The sequence below is a fragment of the Sporisorium graminicola genome, chromosome SGRAM_20, assembly GCF_005498985.1.
Source record: "Sporisorium graminicola strain CBS 10092 chromosome SGRAM_20, whole genome shotgun sequence".
NCBI lineage: Eukaryota > Fungi > Basidiomycota > Ustilaginomycetes > Ustilaginales > Ustilaginaceae > Sporisorium > Sporisorium graminicola.
Genome location: NC_043729.1, coordinates 230,357 through 255,532, shown reverse-complemented (window position 1 = coordinate 255,532; position 25,176 = coordinate 230,357). Strand labels below are relative to the sequence as shown.

Genomic DNA, 25,176 nt, shown 5'->3' with positions numbered 1-25,176 from the left:
TACCCATTCCTTGCCTTGATTTCTGTGTGAGCTGTATGATGAGCAGTTCTTGTTCAGAAGTTGTTGAAGCGAAGCGCAAAGGTCAAAAGGCGTAGGTCGATTTCGTACGAGAGAATGATTGCTGAGCCAAATTTTCATTGGACTCAAATCGGGGTCGCAGCCCGCGAGCAGAAAAATAGAGTAAGCAAGAAAGGCGTCTTCCGTCTCTCTTCTCATTTTCGTATCCACGAGCACACGAGCAAAGCCGAGCAAGACCAACACTTTTTCGGCAAAGCTTCCGAACGCAAAGGGTCAAGCACGGACAGGAGCAGCCTGTTCGCCAAGGAGCTCGAGCAGGAAGATATCCGCAACGACGAGAGCAAGGCGCAGAGAGCGAGAGCGAGAGAGGCTATGGCGCAGCATGGTAGAGATGCTAACTCGCATCCCGACGAGCCTCCACCCAAGCGACGCACGCTCCAGATCAAGCTAGGCAGACCACGCCCATCTTCCGACATTCAGCAGGCCGAGCAGGCATCTCCATCGCTGAACCGCACTCGACTCAGCAGCTCGTTCGGCGGTGGCGGCGGCATCCGCATCTCGCTCAAGAGGAAAGCATCAGTGCCGGAATCACAGGCTACTCCGCCTAGGTTTACTTCCCTTCATGCAGAAAGTGGCGACGAGGATGACCACGAAGATCAAGGGCAAGTAGGCTCGGCCGACGATTCCGAGCAAGAAGAAAGCGACGAGGAGGAGGAGGATGATGATGACGATGACGATCAGGCTGAAGATGAGGATGGGGAAGGGGAGGAAGGGGCTGATGACCATGACCAGGAGCAAAACGAGGAGACTGGTGCAGTCAATGCTGCAACAAGCGGCGATGCTGCATCCAATCCACGCATTCGTGGCAAGAACGGCGCGTTCAAGGGCACAAGCGCTGCCGCCAGCAGCTCTCACCCTTCACGGCGACCCATCAAACGCTTACGATCCAAAGGTCTCTATGAAGCGCTTCCTAAGCTGATCGAGAATCTGCAGCGCCGTGACAGCTACAAATTTTTCTGCGAACCCGTGAACCCGGACGAAGTTCCTGGCTATTCCGACGTCATCAAGACGCCCATGGATTTTGGCACCATGCAACGCAAGGTCGATGACCGCCTGTACAGTCACATGGACGAGTTTCAGGCTGATTTCCAGCTCGTCGTCTCGAACGCAATGACGTTCAACCCCGAGGGTACGCTGTATTACAACGAGGCCAAGCGCATCACGGCGTGGGGCAATAGGGCCATCGAGCGCGAAGGCATGGCTGTCAATGATAACGGTCGCGCAGGCGTCAAGGGTGACGAGATCCGGCGACAAAAGAGGCTCGCCAGAGAAGCGGCTGCATCCACATTGGCTAGCGGATCAGGTCTCGACGGATCACCCGCTGCCGCCGAATCATTTGGTCGAAGACAGCTCCGCGGCGCTGCGCTTCACCAACACCAGGCGCTAGGCGATGCCAGTATGCAGCAGGCAGCTGACGCAGCTTCGGCGGGACTTGATGACGAAACGACAAGACGCTCTGCTGCGCGTGGGTCTCGCTTCGCCTTCAGCGCAGGGGTTCAGGCTATTATGGAAGCTGCGAGGGTCACATCGCAGGCAAGGCAAAGAGCGGCTATAGCACTCGGCTTGACCGGGGGTACACTGACCCGCGAAGACTCGGTGCAGCCAGGCGCGGGCTTCAAAGGCCAGGGTGACGCTGACATGGATATCGACGATGACGACGACGACGAGGAGGTCTCGGACGAAGAAGGAGGTGCGCGGGTCAGTGTTGCTCGAGAAAGAGAGTTGCGCGAGCGTTCTGCCACGGCTGACGGGACGGCTTCTACCATCGGCCGTCGATTTGACTCGTCGCAGCCAGGCGGCACTCCATCGACGCCGTTGGGACAACGCCAGGCTAGTCCCGATGCGCTGAGAAGACGTCTTGCGGCAGTGACAGGTACACCAATTCAAGCCTTGGCTAGCCCCATGGGGATCGTCGCAGGCGCAGCAAGTGGGACAAGCAGGGCTTCCAAGCACGCTAAGCACAAGCAGCGTCTCGGTGCGCCAGGAACGCCCAAGCGTTTGCTGGCACGGACGGGTCTGACTGGATCCGCAACCCCATTAGCTGGTACAGGAGCTGCTGGTGCGGCAACCACTGCTGCCGGAACACCTGCAGAGGTTACTACTGGTGCGGACGCCGCAGCTGCAGCTCAGCTGATCGCCAACCTGTCCCAGACCCAGCTCCAGCCCTCCGTGGCGTCCTACTCGTTCGACGACGACGGCTCGATCAACCCAGAAGACATCGATGATCTGCACGCTTTCTTGACACTCCATCGCAGCGACAAGCACGTGCTGATGCCGGTCATTGAGTCGCTCTATCCGATTCCATTTGTTCCTGGTGATTACACTAACACTAGCGGCATAGACGACAAGCACAAAGAGTCAGACAAGGAAACGGAAAAGGAGCGCTACAAAGAGAAGGAGAAGGCCAAAGACAAGAACGCTGCAGACGATGGCGACGACGATGACGACGAGGGCAAGGGCGATGCCCGGGAGAAGGGTGACAAAGACCCACTTTCGACGCTTCCGCCCTCGCGTCCTGGTGCGCCAGACCCGCTCTATTCCGCCATAGCACCCGAGCCTGAGCCTCTACAGAGCAACCTCAGCCACGATGTGGAATCGCTCCCGCCCAACTTCCGCAACCTGCCGTTCCACACGCCCAGCTTGCCTGCCAAGTCGCTGCAGGGTGCTCGCTCGCTGAGCACGCCCAGCTCATGGAGCAATCCTGCCTATGCCGAGGCACTCAAGAACGACAGAAGACCCAAAAAGCAAAAGGACAAGGAGCGCGAGAAGGAACGCGAGACGCTCGAAGACTGGAGCTATTTCCGTCCCACTCTTGCACGCCTGCTTGAGATCACGGATCTTGGCCCATTCGGTGCCTTGGTGCCGCGTGTCGAATGCGACAATTCGTCTTCCTTGAGCTCCGGCAAGTCTATCAAAGATGCCCAACAAGCCGCGGCAGCGACGTCACCAGCTCATGCATTCTCGACGAGCCTGCTGGGAAGACAAGGCGTCGAGGCTATCAAGGCCGAGCTACGACAAAAGCGACAAGGCCTTACTCTGCCAAGGGAGATCGTGCGGCGGTACATCGCTGCTGCCCGAAATTGCAATACCAAGGCGATCGCGGACACGTTCTCTGAGGTAGAAAGGCAGGATGCGAGTCGGAGCCTCTCAGACATGGTCTACGCGGGCGTCGCCGGCCATGCTTACGTTCGCAGTGTGGGCGAGTTTGTCGCCGGTGCAACGCACCACGCCATGCTTTTGGACGAGGCGGACGATGCGAACGAACAGCAGATTGCAGAAGCAGAAAGGAGGCTCCTGTTGGCGGCAGCGTTGCGCAAGGTGAAGGATGCCGAGGCGACGCCCGAACCCACCGCTGCTTCACGTCGTGGTCCTTTCCAGTGGCGCGACACCACGGAAGAAGTGAGTGGCGGCACAGCTACACCGTCGGTTGCTCCTGAGAATGTGTCTGGCCAACCAGATGCTACCTCCACTGCAAGAGGCACACCGGCAGCAGAGGTGTCCAACGCTGTCGATTCGGCCATCTCCGAGCTGCTCGAAGAGTGCGACAAGGTGGAAGCCAAGCTGGCTCCCTTGCCAAAACCACTCGCTAAGCTGGTGGAAGAAGAAGTGATCCGACCTATCACCGGTCAGACTCTTGACGTGCTGCATCTGGTTGCCGTGCACATCAAGTCACACGGCTCGGAAGCGCTTGATGTGGAAGAAATCGAGGCGCGTCTGCTGCAGAACAAGATCAGGCCACACCGGATCGAGGGTGTGGACGCTGCCTTGCTTGCGGCTCCCCCCGCCAAGCCAACGGTACCATCGGCTGCACCCGTTGATGCACGTGTACAACCACAACCGCAGCCGCCTGTTGAGCTGCCGCCGATTCCATACACTGCAGAGCTGGACTGGCTCAAAGACCAGCCGGACCTAACACGGCTCTTGGACGAGGCCCGTCACGATGTCGACAGCCTCGGCTCGATCCTCAACTACGTCGTCCAGAGCGCCTGATGCGCTCCAAACCAGCATGCTCAGTCGCTCGACGAGCTCGTTTGCCATTTGTACCGTTGACCCCGCTCCAATGCAAATGTACTATACTGTATTGCATCTATTGTGACGTGAGCGTGTTGATGTTGAAGGGCGGTGGCTGCTGGTCGACAAGCTCCGATTTTTGTATGAATGTTAGGCCGTGCCAGAACGCCAAGCGGCTACAGACGGTAGCTTCGTCCGCTGCCAATGAGCGTTCGGGAAAACAGGGTTCAGGCAAGGGTGCGCGGCTGCACCTCGTGTGGCGAAAAGGGAAGAAGCGGCCTTGGCTGTGCGTGTCCGAGGTGATTTTCCAAGGGCAGCCAACCTGTGTCGAGTCAAAATCGGGTGATTTTTTCACATGTCGTGGCGGCATTGCAACGAATCTAGGCTGCTGTGTGGCGAGACATTTTTTCGCGTCTTTGATCGACCACGCTGCACAGTTGTCGAGCTGACTTTCAGCTAAGCAAGTGAAATTTTGGGTAAAAATCGGAAGGCCGAAAAAGAAGAAAATTATCGAAGCAGCAGCAGCAGCGGCAGCACACAACAAACATGCCAAATTCTAAAGTAACACGCGCCCTTAACGATTTTTTGACGGCGCCACACGCTGTTGTTCAGGAAGGCACCCGAGGAGTCGACAGTGGTGCGCTGCAGTGGACATGCGCAATTTGTTCGCGGTGAAATGTCGTTCGTGCGTGCGTGTGTGGTGGAACGTTTTTGAGTGGCCTGATCTTCCGCAAATCACTCGGAAGGACGAGGACGCATGACATCGCGTCTGCTCAGTGGTTTAACCTTTGCTCCTTTCCCACCCGTCCCGCTCCTCCTTCCACCACCACCTACCTACCTACCTACCTACCTACCTACCTACCTACCTACCTACCTACCTACCCGCTACATAAGGCACACACTCTTCGTGTGCTTTGCTTTCCCCTCCTTCGCGCCTGGAGCTCTACATCACCTTCGCACGTAACTGGTAGCACGCTGCTCGCGATGGAGTTTGTCACGCAGCAGCTCAACTCGACCGTCGGGTCGCTCCTGAACCCGGCTACCACTCAGGTTGCCGCCGAGCTTTACAAGAACACCGACTTCGCCTCGCTCAACATCTTGGAACGGGCATGGGCCAACTGGTACCTGTACTGGGATAACCCGGTGCTGGCGACGGGCATCATGTCGTTCGTATTGCACGAGCTCGTCTACTTTGGTCGCGCCATCCCTTGGATGATCATCGATCGCATGCCCAGCATGCGCAAGTACAAGCTGCAGGAGGAAAAGGTACCCTCGCCCGAGCAGCAGTGGAAGTGCACCAAGTACGTGCTGCTCTCTCACTTCACCGTCGAGCTGCCTCAGATCTGGTCGTTCCACCCCATCTGCGAGTACTTTGGTCTGGCCACCCACGAGGTGCCCTTCCCGCACTGGACCAAGGTCGCCTGGCAGCTCGGCTGCTTCTTCGTGTTCGAGGACGCCTTCCACTACTGGGCGCACCGCGCGCTCCACTGGGGACCACTGTACAAGCACATCCACAAGAAGCACCACGAATACTCGGCGCCCTTCGGTCTGGCTGCGGAATACGCGCACCCGCTCGAAGTGCTGATCCTCGGCATGGGCACCGTTGGAGGTCCCTTCGCGCTGTGCGCCTTCACCAAGGATCTGCATATCTTGACGGTGTACATCTGGATCGTGCTGCGTTTGTTCCAGGCGATCGATGCGCACTCGGGCTACGACTTCCCCATCTCGCTGCACAACTGGATCCCGTTCTGGGCCGGTGCGGACCACCACGACTACCACCATCAGGCGTTTGTGGGCTGCTACTCGACGTCGTTCCGATGGTGGGACCACTTCCTGGGCACGGACCTGTCGTACAAGCGCCACCGTGCTCGTCAGGCCGAGAAGAAGCGCAAGGCTCTGGAGGGCGCCAACATCAAGGCTCAATGAGCGTGGTCTGCGACAACGGCTCTAGCACCATGTGGCCAGCGTCTGGAACAGCTTCTTGCCACAATACCGTCGGAGCATTGTTCGTGTGCATCGCCCATGCACTACCTGTAAATACCCGTGCTCACCTCGGCGCTATAGCAACATTGCTTGTCTCTTGTTACTTTTTTAGCACTCGATGTGGTGATGTCGACCTTTCGAATATAATAGAACACTACTCTTCTCGCTGTATCCTTGGACTTGGCCAGTTTGTGCCCGGTTTTCGAGCGGATGACGGCTAAGGGCGAGGTTGAATTCGAGGTCTCGTTGACCAAGCGAGAGCGGAAGATCGAGTGACGAGCTCGGGTCCGGTTGTCTTCCGTCTTCTGTGTTGAGCAAGTTCCCAAAGCGACGAGTCGGGAAGCTTTGTTCGAAGGCGGCATAGACGGAAACGATTGCAAGCAAATGTCGCCGGGAACGAGCAACGGAACAAAGGGACAGACCCTGGGATACCCACCTTAGTGGGACCACTGAGATTGTTCTCCCGAACTCGGAAAAAAATCAAAAGGTGACCCTGGGTTGGCCTGGCCTCGCCCGGCAATGCTGCGACCCGCAATGCCTCAGCTCAGCTCAGCTCAGCTTGGTTCCCAGAGCCCCACCGTGCGACACATCGACATGCTTCCAGTTGGGGCCGCTGTTGCCCCAATCTGTGTCGTCGGGTGAGCCGATTGGGATCATCGATGCACGGAAAAGAGCTTCGCAGACGGCTGGGCGCTAAATTGTGACGGTGTGCGTCTGCGTGTGCACCAGCGTGTGTGTGTCTGACTGTGCATGAAAAAAGCGGCGTGTGAGAGAGCGAGACCAACACGCCTTTTGCGCATGTCGCGGCTGTAATCCTAATTCGAGTGTCAGGTTGCTGCGAGGGTGAGGGTGCGTCAGTGTATCTAGGGATCCACCTCGCATAGGTGCCCAAGCGCAGGCTATGCTTCGAGGTGTCTGCTGCTGTTGGCCCCTTGCCTCGTCCCTGTGCCTTGAGTGCATCTCGCTTCGTCCGCTTCGTTGCTGCTTGCACAAGCCCACCATTTGCCCTTTTGCAACCCAGAGCTTTGCGCTGCTGCCTCTCGTCTCCTTACCACATCGCCTCTTGCCCACACGCACGCACATACACACACATATACACACCTCCTGCCAACGGTGCGCGCAAAGCCTTCGTCGCTCCGTATCGCGGCCAAAGTGCAACATTCGAAGGGTGTTTGTCCTCGGTGTTACGCAATCATCCCTGTCGTCGACGACCCTATACCTGGGCTAATCAGACTTGGACGCCACCCCATCTCAGCTCTGGATCTAGGTCGCTCCAATCCTCGTGTGCGTCTCTCTGTCTTTGCGACGCTGCGAACACTTCTCTTGCACATCAACACTGCCGCCTTAACTGCAGTCTCTCACACCGTCACGCAACGGGCTTCCAGCTCTGGTCTTCAAGCATCGCGGATTTGCCAGAAGCGCTTCGACAGAGCGCTCCGGGCGTCCCTAGTCACGATGCCTGGCCTTTTCTCGAGAAGGTCCAAAGCAAAAGCACCCGCACAAGTGTCTACATACAAGGGATACTATGGTGCAGTCAGCTCTGCTGATATAGATCGTTTAGGACTCTCGTCGCCCACACCTAGCACAGCCGATGCACAGCTGCTACCGAGTGTACCCACGAAGGATGATTTGCCTCCGCCCCCACCCAAGGATACAACGTACAGCCCTGCCTCTCAGCCTCAACACGTCGACGTCTCGATGAGTCGTCAATCTTCTCGGGCTTCTCCTTCTCTCAACCCACCCGTTTCCGGCTCTGCAAGCATGAACGAATTTGGTCAGATGCAGCCGCAGACCACTTCGAGATCTTTTACCATCGCTGCTTCTTCCTTTCCCGCGGACAAATCGTATCTTCAATCGGCTTCTACCTCTACCCTTGGCGGCAGTCGGCGGCTCGCGCCTCCACCAATGCTCCACACCGTCTCATCACGATCGCAACTCGGTCGTCCTACCTCATCATCTTCTTCGGCACATGACGAGTCGGCTAACTACGCTCTAGCGGCCGCTGCCGCTGCTGCTGCTGCGTCCAAGGCGTCTTACGCGTATGGATACACCACAGACGGTTACCATGTCTACTTGGACGCAGCACGTGTATCGATTATTCTCGAGGCATGTAGCGAGCAGATCCGCAATCGTGGTCTCGACAATCCCCTCATCTTTTCCTCCATGGCGCTAGACCTCTCACCTTCCAATGTCGCTTCATTGATCAAGCTCTTCACGTCCGCATCAGCTGGCTCACGCAGCATCCCGCCCGCTTTCTTTGACGAGATCCGGTATGCCAATCCGCACGACCTTGCCGCCTTCATCAAGTGGGCTTTCGCTCGCATGGGCCGTGTGCTTGCTGTACCCGTACCCGCACCGGGCCCCAAGAAGGGTGAGATGCGCGAAGAGATGGTCTACGTCCAACAGCGCGGCTTCCTCGACCTTGAGGTCTACAACGCCTGGCGAGAGCAGGAGCGCAAACAACAGTATTCAGCAACCGCGTTCAAAGACTTTGTCTCCCGCCTCGGGCCGGAGAATGCCAAGCTGCTCAGCTCCTTGTTCTCGCTCCTCTCTTCCACGGCCAGCTACTCGCTCAAGAACGGTATGATGCCTGCAAAGCTGTGCAAGCATTTTGGTCCCTTGCTCTTTGGTCTGCCCGAGGACGAAACGTTTGCCCGCACCTACGATGCCTATGTCCGAGCGAGCAATGCTACCGAGCATCTGCTGCTCGCCTTCATTCGGTTCCAGGCCACCTTGGCGACTTTGCCACCGAGACTCGCACAGCACGTCAGCGGATATCCGTCCATCCTTCCTGCCGAGATGACGCTTCCCTCAGCTTCGTCCAAGCTGGTCCCCTTGACGCAGATTGAGCGCAACGTGCGTCTATACAGCACTGACCTCGTCCAGTCCGCATGCGAAATCGATGTCACCGAGCCATGCCCCGAATGGGAGGCCTGCCGCACCTCCAATGAAGCGCTCGGCAAAGATCCTCAGCTCTCGGACAAATTCCGCAAACTGATCAACCTTCGGGGTGGTGCCCTGCAAGGCCGCAGAGGCGGTGCGGCAAAGACGCTTGATTCGCCGTTCGAAGAGGAAGACGCTGTAGTGGGTCATTCTTCGCTCGTCAGCAAGCAGTGGGACAATTTCATGTCTGGCGGATTCGCTGCTCCGGACTCGTCCAAGCTCGCCTTTGATCTCAACGAGTCAGCGCGTCGCAACCGCGTCACCAAACGCGAAACAGTCCAGTGGAACGAGTTCTCCAAGGATGGATTTCAGAACGAGGAGGAAGACACCTTGGCCGACGTGCTCAGCTTCGACGATGTGCTCAAACAGGATGTGCAGAACTGGCCTTCGGAACGCGATCACTTGCACGCCAAGCTCAAGTCGAGACAGGACAAGCTGCCTGCCTTCAACTACGATACGACGCCTCGACTGCTGGCGAGCCCGACGCTGGCAGGTACTCCGCAGGGCAAGCTGGACAACCACCCTATCAGCCGCATGGACGAGACGTTTGCCGATGTCTGGGCCGACTATCTCTTGGGTAATGGCTGGAGCAATCGCGACGAGCTCACTCATCGCAATGCTAGCTTTGTCGTCGTGCAGTACAAGTCTCGACCCAACGCGAGCACTGTTGGCTCGCAAAGTGCTGGCTCGAGCTTGTCGGCTCCAACGCACTTTCAAGTCTCGGCGAGAACTGACGAGAACGGACCCAAGGACGAGCGTGTCGATGCTGCCTGGTTCGTGATCCAGGAGGTGGTGCCGGCCCAGTATCGGGCCGACTTGGAGGCGTCGGGCCGCGGTACGTTCAAGGGTTTGGCGATGATCCGCAAATTTGCCACGTTCCGTTCGCGCAAGGACAAGGAGAAGGCCAATGGCAGTACCAATGGCAATGGCAGTGCGCACGAGAAGTTCTTGGATCTCACTGCTGCCGACGATGATGTTTTTAGGCCAGGCACAGGCGGTACGACGAAACGGATCCTGCTCAGCGATCAGCTCAAGCGCAATGGATCCAAGAACGCCTCCCACAGCACGCTTCGAAGCAACCGTACCAGCGTCGATCGGGAACGGCCGGGCAGTGCGCTTGCCCAGTCCAAGTACGACGAGAGCACCGGCGATGCGGATGCTGCTCTTTACGGCCACACAACCTTCCGCAGCGAAGGCCACCAGACGGGCAGCAAGCTCATGTCGACGTTGCGTGCCAAGAGCATGCGCGTAGTCAAATCGGCGCGGAGGGGGGCTTCGAGCCCAGCGCTCAAGTCGCATGCTTCGGCCGGCGCGGTCGACGAGTTTGGTGCAGAGCCTGCATCTGCTGGTGCTGGTGCTCTGCAGCAGGGCGACGTGCTCGCGGACCGGTCGTTTACGAGCGCGGACTTTGAGACGCGTAGTGTTGCCACGGATGCTGGGGGTGACGGTGCTGATGATGATGCGAGCATTGCGTCGTCTTCTGAGGGCGGGGCGGCGAAAAGGAAGCCGAGCAAGGCCAAGGCGAGGGGTGGCGCGAAGAGACAGACGGGCGGGAGGGATGATGCGTGGATTGATATCTTGGTCAAGTCCAACGGTCATCGGATGACGGGGCAGGATGCACCTGCCCCGTCGACCAGGAAGACCTCGCTGGGTTTGTTTTCTCATGACGTTGAGCCGCAGCACGGTGCTTCTACGCCTCGTATGGGAAGGATGCGCGTCTCGGCCTCCGACGAGACGTTGGAGGCCGGCAATGCGGGTGGAGCACCGCGGTCGTCGACTCCTCCTCAAATGGGGTCGAGTGCTGGGACCACACCCGAAGCGCGGCAGGTTGAAGACCTGGGACTGAGCCGCATCGACTCGAGGTCTTCTTCTGGCCACGGCGAGCCGGCGAGCCAGATCCTAGCCGACACATCGGCCGATCGCGCCGATGTGTCCTCCGACATCCCCATGCGCGATGCATCGTTGCGAGACATGACGCCTGTCTCGCCCATCACGGCACTGAAACCCGCGCCGGCCATCGATCCCGTCGCAGCCGCGCGCGCCGCGCTCAAGTCGCGCAGGGAAACGCCCGCGCGTGCACCGGCGCAGATCGATACCAAGAAGCTGGTCGAGTCGCTGCGTGCGGGTCTGTCCCCCATCGAGGCGGTGCGTGCGAGCAAGGAGCAGCGTTCCATGTCGCCGGGCTCGCCGTCGCAGAGCGTAGAGCTGCCCAAGGTCGAGCCGCCAAAGGGGTACCGGGATCCGTTTGCGAAGGACCCGGTGGCCGGGCGGGTGGCGGATGTGGCGTCGCGCTTTGGCGGTCGGGCTGCGGGCAGTGCAGCGGGTGCCGCCGGTGCCGGTGCCGGAGCGGGGGAGAGTGGAATTCCTGTGCTGGCGAAGAAGAGGGAGGTGGAGAAGCCGTTGCCTGCGTCGCCTGCTTCGACTGCGAACATGACCTTGAGCGGTGGTGCGCAGCCGAGCGGGGAGGTGGCGGTCGCAGGGCAGCGCACTTCGATCGACTCGACACGCGACCCGGATGAGATATACCCCGAAGACGCCGCGAGCAACTTTGACCCTCGCGACTCGCACCCGGGCAGTAGCGTCGACAGCCCGCTGTTTGCACCCAAGCCCCTGGATGGCGGAGAAGGCGGAGAGGTGGAGAACCTGACGCATCCGGACGAGGCGTATGCCTGGCGTGGCCGCGGAGAGCCTGCTGTGGTCCAGCAGGGCGAGAAGGGTGCAGGCGCAGGCGAGGGCGAGACCCCGTCGCGCTTTGCGCAGCCGTACCAGCCGGGCATGCCGTTGGACAACGTGCTCGAGGAGAGCGAGAGCGTCGTCAGTGGGTATACCAATGCTTGATTGATCGTCATTGCTGACGGTAAGTTATCGATTTCTGTGCTTAGGCTTGAAGGATTCTCTCTTTGCAAAACTCTCTGCAAAATAACTTAAAGTGTGCAACGGCTGCTGCGTTCAGAGTACGTTCCGTGCGGCAAGCCCAACTCTCGGCGGCGAAGGGACGGTGAGCTCAATGAGACAAAGACTTCGTAATCACGCTTGTCAACACCACAGGCCAAAGTCTGAGAGAGAAAGATTTGGGCATTATCAAGAGCACATAAAAGGGGGGGGCGATCGATTAGGTGAGCTGAAGACAAAAGGTATCGAGTTGGCAAGAACTAGACGAGGTGGTCCGGGTGAATAAAGTCAAATGAGCCGGACCACCTGTCGTTTTGGGCAAAGGCTGGATCGCTGTCGGTGTTGACGTCGAGCAGATGCTCGTGATGATAGAGAGCGGCTTTGGACAGGGGGCGGGGAGACGAGGCGCGAGGGGTTCGTGCTTCGTCTGAGGTATCGCTGCCGCCGCCGACTCCCAAAAATGCGATGTCGGGTTGTTGATCATCGTGGACCAGGTTGAAGTAATCCTCTTGCTGCTGCTGCGGCTGCGGCTGCGGCTGATGCGCACTCGACTCGTCCCTGCTGCCGGAGCCGAGCTTATGAGAAGGAGCGCGAGCGCAAGGAGTTGACATGGCTTGGGACCGCGACCACTCGGCGAATCGCTGGTTGAGCGCGTCCATCTCAATATCGAACGCGGCTTCGCAAGGGGTGGTGGCGGCACCGTCGACCGATTCGTCGTCATCATCGTCGTCGTCATCATCGTGCTCGTCAACAAGATACTCGGCCTGTCCTTGCTGCTGATCGAGGGCAGGCAGGTTATTCGACATGAGGGAGAGCGGCGAGCGACCTGGTTTGGGAGATGTGGATACAGAGGAGCGTCGTGACGACGACGACGATGCATTCTGGAAGGTATGCTGGTGAATGCTGGGGAGATGCTTGCTCTTCGACTTGGGCGAACAGCTTGAGCGCGTCTTGCTGGATCGACTGCTGGGCCGCGAGGTAGCCTGCGAAGATAGTACGGACGTCGAGACTGCCGCGGCGTCGTCAGCGGCACAATCAATGATCGGAGTGAGAGAGCTCGAGAGCTTCGACTGGGACGATCGTCGACGTTGACCGACGAACTCGGGCAGGGGCGCTACGGGAGCGTGGCGAACGTGGCGGTGGTTGATGCCGCCGGGCGAGGGCCAACCGTACTGCCACCAAGAAGGGTTGGCTGCGTAGCGGCTGACGGGCGAGAGGCCAAGAGCCATGATGCGCTGCTGCTCGTCATGTTCAGCTTGGGTAGCAACGGGGAGCGAATAGCTACGAATCATGCCTGCAGATCTGGAAGCGGCCGGTTGTCCAGAGAGATCCGAGGCAGCAGCAATATCAACTCGAAGGGCAGTAGCCTTGGGGCCGAGGGCCGAAGCGGCACTGGGAGGCATGGCACTGCGGTTTGGCTTCATCTGTTGCGAGTGGAAAAGAGAGCCTTCGGACACGCCTTGTCGTGCCAGACGTCGTGTGGCGAGAGCGCTCGGGCTGGCAAGGTTGGCATGCTGAGCCGCGATAGAGAAAGGCTCTACATTCTCGGTCTGCTCGACATCCACCTGCTGGGGGTGGGAGAGTTCCAGCTTGGAGGTGGTTGCGGATGGGAGGGGAAGCAGCGGCGAGTATGGCAGCTTAGCACCGGTAGCCGTGAGGGCACCACTAACAGCTTTGGAAGCGCGCAGTCGCGGGCCCGAGTGGGCTGCGGATGCCGAGTTGTACAGCGGTGGCTGTTCCGAGATGGAGCGGTGGCTCAAAGATGGCCTGGGCAGGAAGCCGCTCTGGGAGTTGGACATAATGATGGGTAACCGTGGGTAGGCAATGGCTGCAGGGGAAGCAAGTGACCGACTAAAGAGACTCTTGCACTGGAACTGAGGGCAGAGATGAGATGCTAAGGAGGACGGAGGATGCGATGCGGGATGCGCGAGGTGACTTGGGCCGAGAAATGGCAATACAGCAAAGGAGAGCGACGTGCGGGACGATGCGGAAGAGGCGGAGAAAAGGGAGGGGAAGAGCAAAGCCAACGAAACGTGGACAGTGTAGCGTAACACTACGAAGGGCTACGAGGACGATGATAGGTGTACAATGCTTTGCTCTGCTATGCTGTGCTGTGCTAGGCAATGCAATGCAATGCGGTTGGATGCTGTCAAACGCTTGTAAAAGGGAAAAAAAGAGATGCGAGGATGGAAGATGAGTTTGATGATGTTGACGATCCACGCTCAGGATGGCAAGATGAAGCAAGCGGGTGTGAAGGTTGCGAGGATGGTGAAGATATGCAGGAGACAGGACGATGAATGCTGGAGAAGAGGTAGGGATGTTGGACGTGTCCGAAGAAGCCACCGTGTTGCGAGTGGTGAGTGGACCACCTCGCACAACGGAAGGACTGATGAGGGTAGGAGCCAGAGTCGAGACGACGAGGAGGGTGAGGACGAGATGGAAGGAGGTGTGGCCAATATGTAGTCGTTGGGATAGTTGAGAGGAGGAGCGTAGCGTATAGGCAAAATAGATGCGCTCGAGACAGCGAGAATTCTGAGCCTGCACTGCTAGCACTGCTGGACAGAAGGCAGAGCAGGGCAAGTCAGGGAAAACGGAGCTACCGAGATAGCGCCTTGCAGGAGGAGGACGAGGAGGAACGCTAAGCAGGACATAGGCCCGCCACCAAGGAGGGCAAGCAACCGCTGTTGGACGTGATGCAAGCGAGAGAGGCTGCAGGGTTCGTGACAGGCACGAGTGCTCCACAACCCCGAGAGTAAACGCGCGCGGTGAACAGCGGAAGCGCCGTCTCAAACGGCAAACAGAACAGGAGCGAGCAGCACAATGGGGGGATTTCATTTCGTGATTCCTCGTGCCGCGCCGCGCCGCGCATAAGGCTGGCAGAGAGGGGCGTGGGAGACGACGGTTCCGGGGAAAGGTGCCAGAAGGTCGCTTCGGCTCGGCTCTGTGCTTTGAGATCACAATGCACCGCTGCTGCTGCCAAACTGCAGTCGCCACTTTACCACCAAAAAAGCTGCACAATCTGTGCGCTGCAATCCTCTCTCTAAAACCACACCGCGACCCACGGTCAGAGAATTTAAGATTAATTAACTAATTATAATTTGAAGCGTCGGAGACCATCACAGTTCTGGGAATGCAGGAAATCGAGGGGGCAAGCGCGTGCAACCCGATCGAGTCCTGCCGGAAGGAATTCAAGTCCCTATCCAGTCCCTCAATCTTGTCTTGCGATTGTTGGAAGCACCGAGTCGTCGACCGCAGCCCTTTGCCGCCAGATTGGACGGTTGTGCAAGACAAGACAACCGCTCCTGCTCAATGTCAAGCAAAGGTGTTGAACACACCCACCCAATCGCCCGTCATGATCGACGAAGAGATGGACAACTGCACGGATGCGATGGAATAAACGCATGGCGATCTCTTCCTCTCTCTCTCTCTCTCTCTCTCGCTCACGTCTCGCTTGCACCGACTGCATATCACGCACGCGCTGCGGAAGTGACGAAAAGATTGCAATCCAGCTTCGCTGACCCGAGAACAGCTTGCTGCACAAGCGAGCTCTTGAGTGTGGGAAGACTTGTCGACAGAGCGTCAGTCGATAGCAATCTGGTTCCATTTTGGACTCCGCATGGTTTGCTTGCCTGTCACTCCATGCATGCTAGGCACTGTTGCAAACATCGCAAGCGTGCTAGATTGAGTCAAACTCAGTCGAGCCCAAGTCACGGATGAGAGCGAGAGAGAGAAGGTTCTTCCTTGTCAACCGCGCAGCCAAGTCAGGATTGGCCCCCTGATGATCCACAATGCCGCACCTGGCGAAGCGACTATCGCAGCATTGAAACACACAAACGGTATCGACCTTCATCAATGTGCAGCAGATCCCGCCACTGCAATGTGAACGCCTCAGTACAGAAAGCGGTTCTGCTGACTCGTTACTGCCTTGCGGGAGAAGGACCGTTGGAAAGAGCAATCGAGGCGGAACCTGGTACCATCTGTGTGCAGGTCTCTCTCTCTCTCTCTTTGCCTTTGTGAGCAATCCGATAGCACGCGAGCATAGCCCAAAGACAAGTTGCCTACCAGGCCGAAGGGGAAATGACGAGAAGCAGCCAGCCAGTCTCTGAACGCAAAGTGCCGGACAGACATTAATTGTCGGCTGCAGCCAGGCAAAGGCTGCATCAATTGCCAATTTGGAGCGAATAATTCTTTGATTTCTGCGCTCGGGCTTTTTTCGTGTATTAATTTAGGCTGGGCCGAAAGTGCTTTCCCACCTGCCAGCCATCGTATCACTCATTGCTTCGTTCGTCTTAGTATCTGTCGGATGACGAACGATCGGCCATCTGCACTTTCGCTTTCAACTCTGTTATAGCCCGCGTTGAATCACACCTATGCAGAGCAGCGCGAAAGCCAAGTAAAGGCACGCTAACCTTGAGGGATCCCAAAACAAAACGCGGGGTGGGCAGGCATGAAGCGAGACGCGTGCGCGAAATCAATCGTCTGATGTTGAATGAGAAGAGCTGCAAACCAAGATCGGTGTGCAGCACATACCTCGCCATGTCCATTTTAGACCCCTTCTACTGAGTCCATTGTTCCTTAGCAAGACTCGCACTAATGTAAGCTAACGGTGCGGGATGACCGCATGCCTACCAGAGAACCCAAGACTGGCGTCGGTCTCGGGCTCGATTAGGCCACAAAAAAGCCACTCGTCGCGATGCTTATCATGGGAACAGCCAACCGTCTGCTCACGCTACCCGAACCACAAGGAGCACTGCCACTGAGACGGCAGTCGACGCTGTTAGTCGGATCTTGCGCGCATGCGGATAAGTACACCGTGGCATGCAAAGCTTCTGCAACTCCTTCGTCTCTTGTCGCCTTCTTTTTGGGACCCTTGCCGAAGATCGACTCGTATTAAGCGAAAGGAGGTGACAGCCCAGCTTGCCGTTTGTAGCCCCGCACCATTTCTTTTGAGCCATACAACGTCAATTCCTTTGTAAGTCCCGTCACCATTGCACTCTGCATTGTTCCCACAATAGGCAACCCGGACTCCGGTGTTCGTCTGTCTGTTTCTCCAAAAGGAATGGCGGTGAGACACTTGGAAGCTTGCCCGGTGCAGCACGCGTACTGACCGGCACAACGTCGCGTGAGACAGCCGAATCTTTTACCATTGCGGCTGGCGGGCGGGCGGCTTTTCCTGGCGTCGACCACATATTGTTCTGCATCTGACCTGGTGTCGGACAGTGTGAGCCTCGCTCATCCCATGCATCCAGCTGACGACTCCGATCGTCAAAAGTGTCAGAAATGGCAACGTCGTGACATGGCATCGCACGCACATCGACCACCTGATCAGCACAGGCCGAGGTGCTTGAATGTAAGCATGCAAGGGGGTCGGTCCTAGCCGCTACGTCGCTTGACAGCTGGTGGCGCGGAGAGGTCTCAATTTCTTTTGCGGCTGCCACCCTTTGGGCTCGCTTAGGCTCTGGCAGCCTTGTGTTTCTCAGGCACACACACACACACACACACACACACACACACACACACACACACACACGCAGACACCTGAATGTTCATCTCAGCCGACTGGAGCAAGCAACTCTGTGGTTTTACAAGCCCTTTTTCTCGCCACGATGCCCGTTGGCGATCGACGCACAGCAGCTCCATGCACGCACCCGTGATTTGATACATCTCCATTCTGCTCTTATGAATGGCAGTGAACCCGGTGCCGAATCGGATTCTCTCGCACGTGGGACGGACAACGACTTGTGTGTGCGAAGCAACGCGATTGAGGACTGACGTTCACTGCTTCCTCCTCCTGCGCCGTCGCAATGCTTTCAGGCCGATCGATACGGGTTGCTGCACTGGGGCTTGGGAATATATCCGTCGGTGAACTTCACAGGAGGCCTCACTGAGGGATCTCGACTGCGTGACCATTCTGACATGTCGATCCAGCGCAGTGGCATTGAATCGCACGAGGCTTCTTGCGACGCGAGACACGATTGCGCACGCCCTAAGCAGAAGCGCATGCGAAGGACCCAATCCCTCGCAGGACGAATTAACCCGGTCCGATCGAAGCGTACAGTGCCGCTTCAAGACTTTATGTACTGCGTGCATCCCGACATGGCCGCGGGCGGTTCCAATGTATGTACGGGCACAGTCATCGTGCGAAACTCCGCCCAGAAGCCGAATCAGCTGCCGCTCTCTTCCTCTGCCTCAGATTCTCCAAGCTTCGCAGAGGCAGGTTAGCGTGTCTGGTATGTCAGGGAACCCCAGTTCGACATGCATGAGAGCGACGATGCAAACAGATCGTGCAAGCCTTTTTTTATTTTTGCTTACAGGTACACGCCTGACGATCAGATCGCCTCCCGCTTTCGAGCAAATTGAAACGCCCACTATCGACCGGCAACCTTTCCATCTTTTTGCCGATTGATCTCCTCGGCGTTCGGTCTGTCCCGTCATCGTCTGTCCTAAGTTTCAATCGGCGACATCGTATCGGATTCTTGGCGACCGACTGACCGATCGAAAGTTTTGGATTAGAAGAAGGTTGTGTATGTGTCTGATACGAATGCCGAGTGGGGTGTTTCTTCGTCTGATTTGCCTGAAATTCCTCGGACAAGCGGAGCTACAAGGAGGCGTCGGTCAATGGGAGAATTTGTTTCTGTCGCCTCTGCACGTCTCGATCGTCAATGGACCCTCGCCAATCGAATTCACTTCGCGATATTTCCCCTTTGCTTTCAGATAACCAATCCCTAGACCGCAAAAGGATTCTTCTCCATCGTCTCGTCTCGTCTCGGACCTAGTCTTGACACCTGGACCTGTTTGCTTGCTTCGGCAGGACGACGGCTGCTGTTGTGTCTCCCAATGCGTGTGCCCAAAATAACCCTGGCGCGAGCGCGTGCCTGTCAAAACACACCCGAGACGCGGCTTCTTATCTCGGGCTAGTCCATATCGCGAAGATATGGGCCACTCCTTTCGGAAAACAAAGCACTCTGAGCGATAGTTTGACATCGTAGTAAGCTCACACGATAAGACGATATGCGAGCTTGGCTTGCGTAGACAGAGGAGGAGGCAGCAATGTGAGGAGAACAGCAAGTGCTTCGGTTCGGTGGCTTTTTCTTGTGACAGGCGGTGGTGGACCCTGAAATTCGGCTGACAGCTCGCTTTCTTGCCGGTCCACTCGTCCGTGTTAGCTTGAGGAACGCGTCTGGAAACCTTATTCTCGTTTACGCGACACGTTGCCGGTCGCGTGCCACATTCCCCTCGCGTCACTTGGCAGTCCCCGCTCCGCAAACGAGAAACGTATGTCTCACAACGGGCATGCAGCATTGACCCTGTTCCCAAACACCCTCTCCCACTCACTGCTCACTGAGAACGCTCCCACCCTCTCCCACTCACTGCTCACTGAGAACGCTCCCACCCTCTCCCACTCACTGCTCACTGAGAACGCTCCCACCCTCTTTTGTGACATGTCTGAAACATCAGTCGGACCGCCCGCTGGCGAATCCCGTAGTGATCGTCGGCTTTCTTCCCACGCAAGAAGAACTTGCTCCCGGTCTGAAACTGCATACGGATCGTCGCACCGCCCTTTTAGAGGGTTGTACAACCTGCTGCCCACAGCGATATCAAATGCGCACGGTTCATCGTCCACCCCCGCCGCTCGCTCTGAAGCACACAACCCCAATATCAAGTGAGCTCATCCATAGCTAGTCTGACCCTGGAGACCCTGTCTCACATGCACATGGCAGCTCCCCGACAATGGGAGAGGGGCATGAGTTTTCAATTGCAGGATGCGGAAAATATAGGCTTCACGTAACTGTGAACAAGCTCACCTTGTGGCAGCTTCTTGCTGCATCCCCAGTTCGTCAATAGCAGCTTGCAGATGCTGCTTGGTCGCCTGCACGTACACCAGCAGTCCAGGCATGGCCTCCGGTCGCAGTGCGAGCTTCTGTACCACGGGCTGCGACAGCGGTGCTTCGGCTGAGCTGCTGTGCGATCGATCAACCGCAGCCGTGGTGCGTGCAGACTTTAGACCCTGCTGCATCTGGAGCTGGAGGTAGTGATGGCGATGAACCGTGTCGACTGAAGTACTTGCGCGTCGTGGGTCTGGCGGTGTCATATCGGCGGATGCGTTGGGTTGCACGGCTAGACTCGGACGGCGGTGCTGCTGCTGCAACAATGACTGTTGGTGCGAGGACGAAGGCAGACGGTCGTGCGTGCTCGAATGCGTATGGGGGGTGTAGTTAGCCTTGCTGGAGAGCAAGCTCGGTCGCGGGCCATCCACTGACCGACGCTTGATGCTGCTGGCGCTCAGTGCCGATTGAAGAGAGATGCGTCTCACCGCCTTCGACGTCGCCGATGCCGATCGTTGCGCTTCTCGACCGTCTCGAGAACGATCGGCAGCTCCAGTTTCCCAGGTAATGTCGAGCGAGGTCTTGCTTGGAGATGGATCTGGCTGGCGTTTGTCGATCTTGGACGACAAGGCGGGTGTGAAGCGTCCGCCTTCGGGTGAGACGGGCAATGGTGGTGCCGCCTCCATGATTATCTGCCCTTCCGCTGCCTTGGCTGACACACTCTCCAGCGACGTTCTCGAGCGCAAGAACGATCGACGCTTCAGATTGAGCGATTTACGTTTTTGCTTCGATGCTGAAGGCGTCGATGGCCGACCCTCTAGCGAATGTCGTGGCTGTTGCTCCTTGAGGTCATCAGTGGTGAGAACATCTTCTTCAGCCACGCTCCCTCCCTTGGACGAAGCAGCAGCAGCAGCAGCGGCGACATCATCGACAGCGTTGCCCTTGAACACTCTGAGCAGGTCCCTGAGACCTTGCAGGCCAGCACGGCTCGCACTTCGAAGACGTCGCTTGGCACTGCGATTAGCGTCGCCAACATCAACTCCGTCGAAGACTGCGACTTCCCCAGAGCTTGCGTTGGCACTGCCGAGAGCAGGAGCGGTATTGAATGACCGTTCCAATGACTTGTTCCGATTCGTCTCTTCGCTACCCATCACGTGCGGAATCTCGCTGTCAGGTGTCGTCAGATTTGGCCGTTTGAGCCCGGGCTCCAGAGAATAGGCGGCATTGCCATGCGGCAGCTCGTCGCGCGTATACGGATCAGACTGGAAGCGTGCGTGCGGCCGAGATTCGCTCACAGAGGCTGAAGACAGCTTGTGCCCGCCCAGGATGGCCGACAAGATGTCGATCTCTCTGTGAACGTCAACGCTTCGCACACCATCGGTGGTTGACGTCGTTGCTTGGCTCGTACCGCTCGCACTTCTAGCACCTGAGACGGATGATTGACGCGACGTCCAATCCTCCAGAGGCGATGTGGGGTTAGCATGGCTTGACGCATCCGAGAAGGTAGTGCGACGAGTATCGATGTGAGTCGACAGAGGCGCATGCGACACGGTATCGACGCGAGCAGTGGCATCGGACTCGCTTCGTCCTTCACCCAGTCCGATCAGCACGTCGGCGCATTCGAGCCAGTTCTGAACTCTTTCTTCAACGTCCGAGGGTGAGAGCGGCGTCCTGATTTTCGAGTCTATGTAGCTCGCCTTTAAGACCTTGAGCTCTTCAATGCCTCTTGCGAAATCGCGCACTAGGCTGATGTTGTTGCGGATACCCGTTTGTGCTTTACTGATCCGGCTTGGAATTTTGAGATCGCTGAGACTGTTTCGTCGTGGGGCACCCTTCCGGGACGATGCGGTCGCAGGCGACGACGTTGCTTCACTGGACGATGGCATACCAGCCATGCTCGTATCAGTGTTCGAGCTCGTTGGCCGAACTTGGCCCGGCTTTAAGGCGCTTGTCGGCACTGGACGCGATGGTGCAAGAGGCTCTTCGAGCCGAGCAGGGGTTTCTCGTGTCGAGCTTGTGTGAAGAGAAGGAGAGAGCGGCGTGTCGGCCAAAAACTGCATGCGAGCAGCTTGGGTATGAGGAAGCATCGGTCGCCCGTCGAGCGTCGTCTCAAGCGCAAGAGGTGACCCGGGCACGCTGTCCACGCGGCTATGGTAACTGTCCTGTCGTAAGGGTGACTCCTGGTGCTCGGACAAATCGACGGACGCTGTCCATGCAGTATCTTTGGCGGCGTCGTTGGAGGGAGTAGCACCTCGCTTTCCGGAGGATGCCCAAGACCACTGACCAGTCAGGCCTGGAGAGCTTCCTACGCTAGTGCCGTACGAAGTCTCAGAATCTTGTGCCTCGGGTCCGCTAGATACTGAGATCTGCTGTCTCATTCTGTAGCCGTACATCGACTCGGCGCTCGTGTAACTGTGAGCGGTGGATGCTGAGACTGATCTGCTTGCTGAACTGTGACCGTCCGGGCCCCTTGACATGTTGATGCCGCCATAGACGTAAGATGTCGGTGCGGTATCAACCGAAGTTCCGTCAGAACGAATAGGAGGACGAGTGCCAACTTCAGCAGCGGTCCGACACCGTCTTGTTGAAGCTTCTGCATCCGGTTTGGAGCGTCCAGAGCGTGTCGGCGTCGATGCATCTCCCATACACATGCTTGGACCAGCACGCAGAGTGTTGGAACTGGAAAATTCGCGCCGAAGACCCCCAGCAGGAAGATTGCTGCGGTCCTTGACGTCAATAGACGATCCCTCTGCACCGAAGACTGGGCGGTCCGACCTGCCCTGGAGCACTTTGAAGGCGGTACTGCCCTGCTGCATTGCAAGCTTCGGGTCCGTGGGTGCCATGCCCGGTCTTCCGGCTTGAGTAAAGAGAGGCTGAGCCGGAGAATCACGTTGAAAGCTGTCGCTTTTCCTTGGAATCGATTGCTCCTTCTGACGTTTAGGGGTCAATTCGATAGAGCGCCGAATCCCCGTCCAGCTAAACGGTGGCGACTTTGGCTGAGTTGAGGCTTGCGCTAGTGTAGCGCGCCTCCTTTGAGGGCTCGATACGGGCAACATGGGTGGAGAGTGCTCTGACCTGCGTCGAGGCGGTGAGAAAGGCGGCGTTGTTTCAGCCGCCGCATTGGCGTTGTGCATGGCAGCAGCACCGTTCTTGTTACCACGACCTAGGAATCGACGGAAGCTGGTGCTGCGCAGTGCCGTGTAGCTCTTCTCGAGACTTGAGGGACTAGCGCCGCGACGCGAGCGACTCGAAGAGGTGGACGTCTGACTGAGGAGAGAAGACTGGCTCTGATTGACATTGTCGGCGTACGGACGCTGAGGAGGTTTGTCTGCTTCGACCAACTCGTTGACGCTGGTGCTGGAGGCATTAGCAACGCTCAGGCGAGAGCGCGAGAAGCTCAGGCGTTGCAGAGCGCCAAGTTTGGACTTGGACTGAGATCTGGCATGAGACTGTGTTACTGCATGACTAGCGTCGCCTTTGACCGTGGTCCCATCACGCGAGGGAGACTGCACAGTCGTCAACTGCTCTTTTGTGGCTGATTTGCGGCGCGAGTCGAAACCGAGCGCGGCACCAAGCGACCTGCGTGCCGGACGGGCTGCCAGAGGAGCGGAGGTCTCCTTGGCCGGCGATTCGGTTTCCGTGTCGTCGCCGCTATCGTCGCTACGGTTGATCGTGTTGCGGTTTGTCTTGCGCATGTTGTGAACTTGACCAACGGCGGCGCGTGGCTTCGAGTGCGAAGCATGCGAAGCATGCGAAGCACAGAAATCATCACTATCTTGTGATGACCTTGGTCGGAAGGAATCAGTATCGGACTGCGCAGCCAGGCGGGCAGAAAAGTCGGTGATATTGCTGGCCAATGACCCGTTTGACAGGCGATTCTTCTCGAAGGCTTCCTGTTTGCCGTGCTCCAAGCGTCGACCCCCACCTAGCTGCAGTTCATGAGCCGAGGTACGCTTGGACCGCGTTGGTGTGCTGTTCAAGTCATTGCTCTGAACGCTTGAACGCAGCATGAGGTCGTGCAATGAGGACGACGTAGAAGCCGAGGGAGTCATGATGGAGTCGGCGTTCCATGCGAATGCATCGTCCCAATTCTCGACGTCATCATCGCTTTCTGCATCTCGTTCATCTTGTGAGTACAAGAGTCCCAAAGTAGAGCCCCTCGTCGTGTCGTGTTGTTCTCTCGAGCCTCGTAGCCGACTACTACCGCCGTGTTGCAGATCAGTTTCGACCGAGTCCTCTTCATTTTGGAAAAGAAAGTCGCCATCCCAGCTTTCGCTGACAGCAGAGGTGACACGAATGCCCTTGAGATCAGCAGCTTTGATGCTTTCCAGATGGGCCGTGGGCTGAACCGACGTGCCTGGGCTGTTGATAGCGAGTTTGTTGCTGATGATACTGGACAGAGCAGCGGCAGCATCACCGGTACTGGCTGGGGCAGGATGCAAGACATGCTCTGCGTGCTGAAGTGAAGGCAAGCGCAAAGGCTCAGCGTGGTCAGCTTCAGAGATTCCGAGTTCGGCATCCCAGTCAGCATCTCCAGAATCTCCAAGCGAGTCATCGAGAATTCTTTGCTGTTGCGGCTGGTTGCTCTTATGGAAACTCGAGTTCCGAGTGTTCGGAGCTGAGTTACATGCAGCAGCACCATAAGATGCTTGCCACCCCGAACGACTATGTGAAGCTGCAGATTGCCTCTGACTATGTTCTTGGTCGACATTTTCATCATCCGTATTGGAGTAGTAGCCGTTGGAGATGCAGCTGCGGGTGAAGCTGCCCGCATCGCTGCCTGAGCGAGCCCGAGACTTTGTCTCGGGTGGAGCCAATGAGCTGATACTAGGAGTACGGAGATGGGAAACAGCCGAGGAAGCAGAGATAGAGCGTGGTCGAGATGCAGAGGCTTGCTGCTCCTCTGCTGTCGTCGAATCGTATGATCGTGACGCAGACTGAGCAGAGGGTGGGCTGGAGGTTGACGAATGCTCGTATAGGTGTGATGAAGGCAGTGGTGGTGTCGTTTGCGAGTACAGTGTGGTTGGAGCTGGTAGTGCCGCTGATGGGTGAGGTAGTAAAGTAGGCTGTTGCAGCATCCAACGCTGTTGCTGACGCTCATAGAAGCGAGCGCTACTCGAAGGTGGTGGACGGTACGGACGCTCCGATTGTCTGGTTCTAGGTGGGGTGCCAGTTGCAGAGACGGCCCGTGACCGAGATGGTGAGGGTAGCCGCGACGGAGATGCCGGAGAGTGAGGTGCTGAGACTCGGCGGTCTATCGATGATGACGGCCTCTTAGCAGAAGGCGACCCTCGACTGGGCAAAGCTTGAAGAACAAACTCGCTCCCTTCCGCCATGACGACCCGTGAAGGTGAAGACGACGGCGGATCCGATAGCAAATGACGGCCTTCACGCGTCGTTTGAGACGAGCTCGGTAGATCCGACGCACTCGGCGAGCGGCCGC

The 25,176-nt window shown here is 57.6% G+C and overlaps 5 protein-coding genes across 5 annotated transcripts; 3 read left to right on the top strand and 2 right to left on the bottom strand.

Annotated features, from left to right (window-relative positions):
* Positions 1–114: 114 nt before the first annotated feature.
* Positions 115–4,068, top strand: EX895_003273 (uncharacterized protein; the record flags this gene model as incomplete). The annotated part of the gene is made up of 1 exon (XM_029883871.1): positions 115–4,068. The coding sequence occupies one exon, from the start codon at positions 115–117 to the stop codon at positions 4,066–4,068; it is 3,954 nt and encodes a 1,317-aa protein (XP_029739677.1).
* Positions 4,069–5,073: 1,005 nt separating this feature from the next.
* Positions 5,074–6,015, top strand: EX895_003272 (uncharacterized protein; the record flags this gene model as incomplete). Its single annotated transcript, XM_029883870.1, has 1 exon — positions 5,074–6,015. The coding sequence occupies one exon, from the start codon at positions 5,074–5,076 to the stop codon at positions 6,013–6,015; it is 942 nt and encodes a 313-aa protein (XP_029739676.1).
* A 1,512-nt stretch (positions 6,016–7,527) lies between these two features.
* Positions 7,528–11,853, top strand: EX895_003271 (uncharacterized protein; the record flags this gene model as incomplete). The annotated part of the gene is made up of 1 exon (XM_029883869.1): positions 7,528–11,853. The coding sequence occupies one exon, from the start codon at positions 7,528–7,530 to the stop codon at positions 11,851–11,853; it is 4,326 nt and encodes a 1,441-aa protein (XP_029739675.1).
* Positions 11,854–12,167: 314 nt separating this feature from the next.
* Positions 12,168–13,706, bottom strand: EX895_003270 (uncharacterized protein; the record flags this gene model as incomplete). The annotated part of the gene is made up of 1 exon (XM_029883868.1): positions 12,168–13,706. The coding sequence occupies one exon, from the start codon at positions 13,704–13,706 to the stop codon at positions 12,168–12,170; it is 1,539 nt and encodes a 512-aa protein (XP_029739674.1).
* Positions 13,707–19,708: 6,002 nt separating this feature from the next.
* EX895_003269 (uncharacterized protein) lies at positions 19,709–24,811 on the bottom strand (the record flags this gene model as incomplete). Its single annotated transcript, XM_029883867.1, has 1 exon — positions 19,709–24,811. The coding sequence occupies one exon, from the start codon at positions 24,809–24,811 to the stop codon at positions 19,709–19,711; it is 5,103 nt and encodes a 1,700-aa protein (XP_029739673.1).
* Positions 24,812–25,176: the final 365 nt, after the last annotated feature.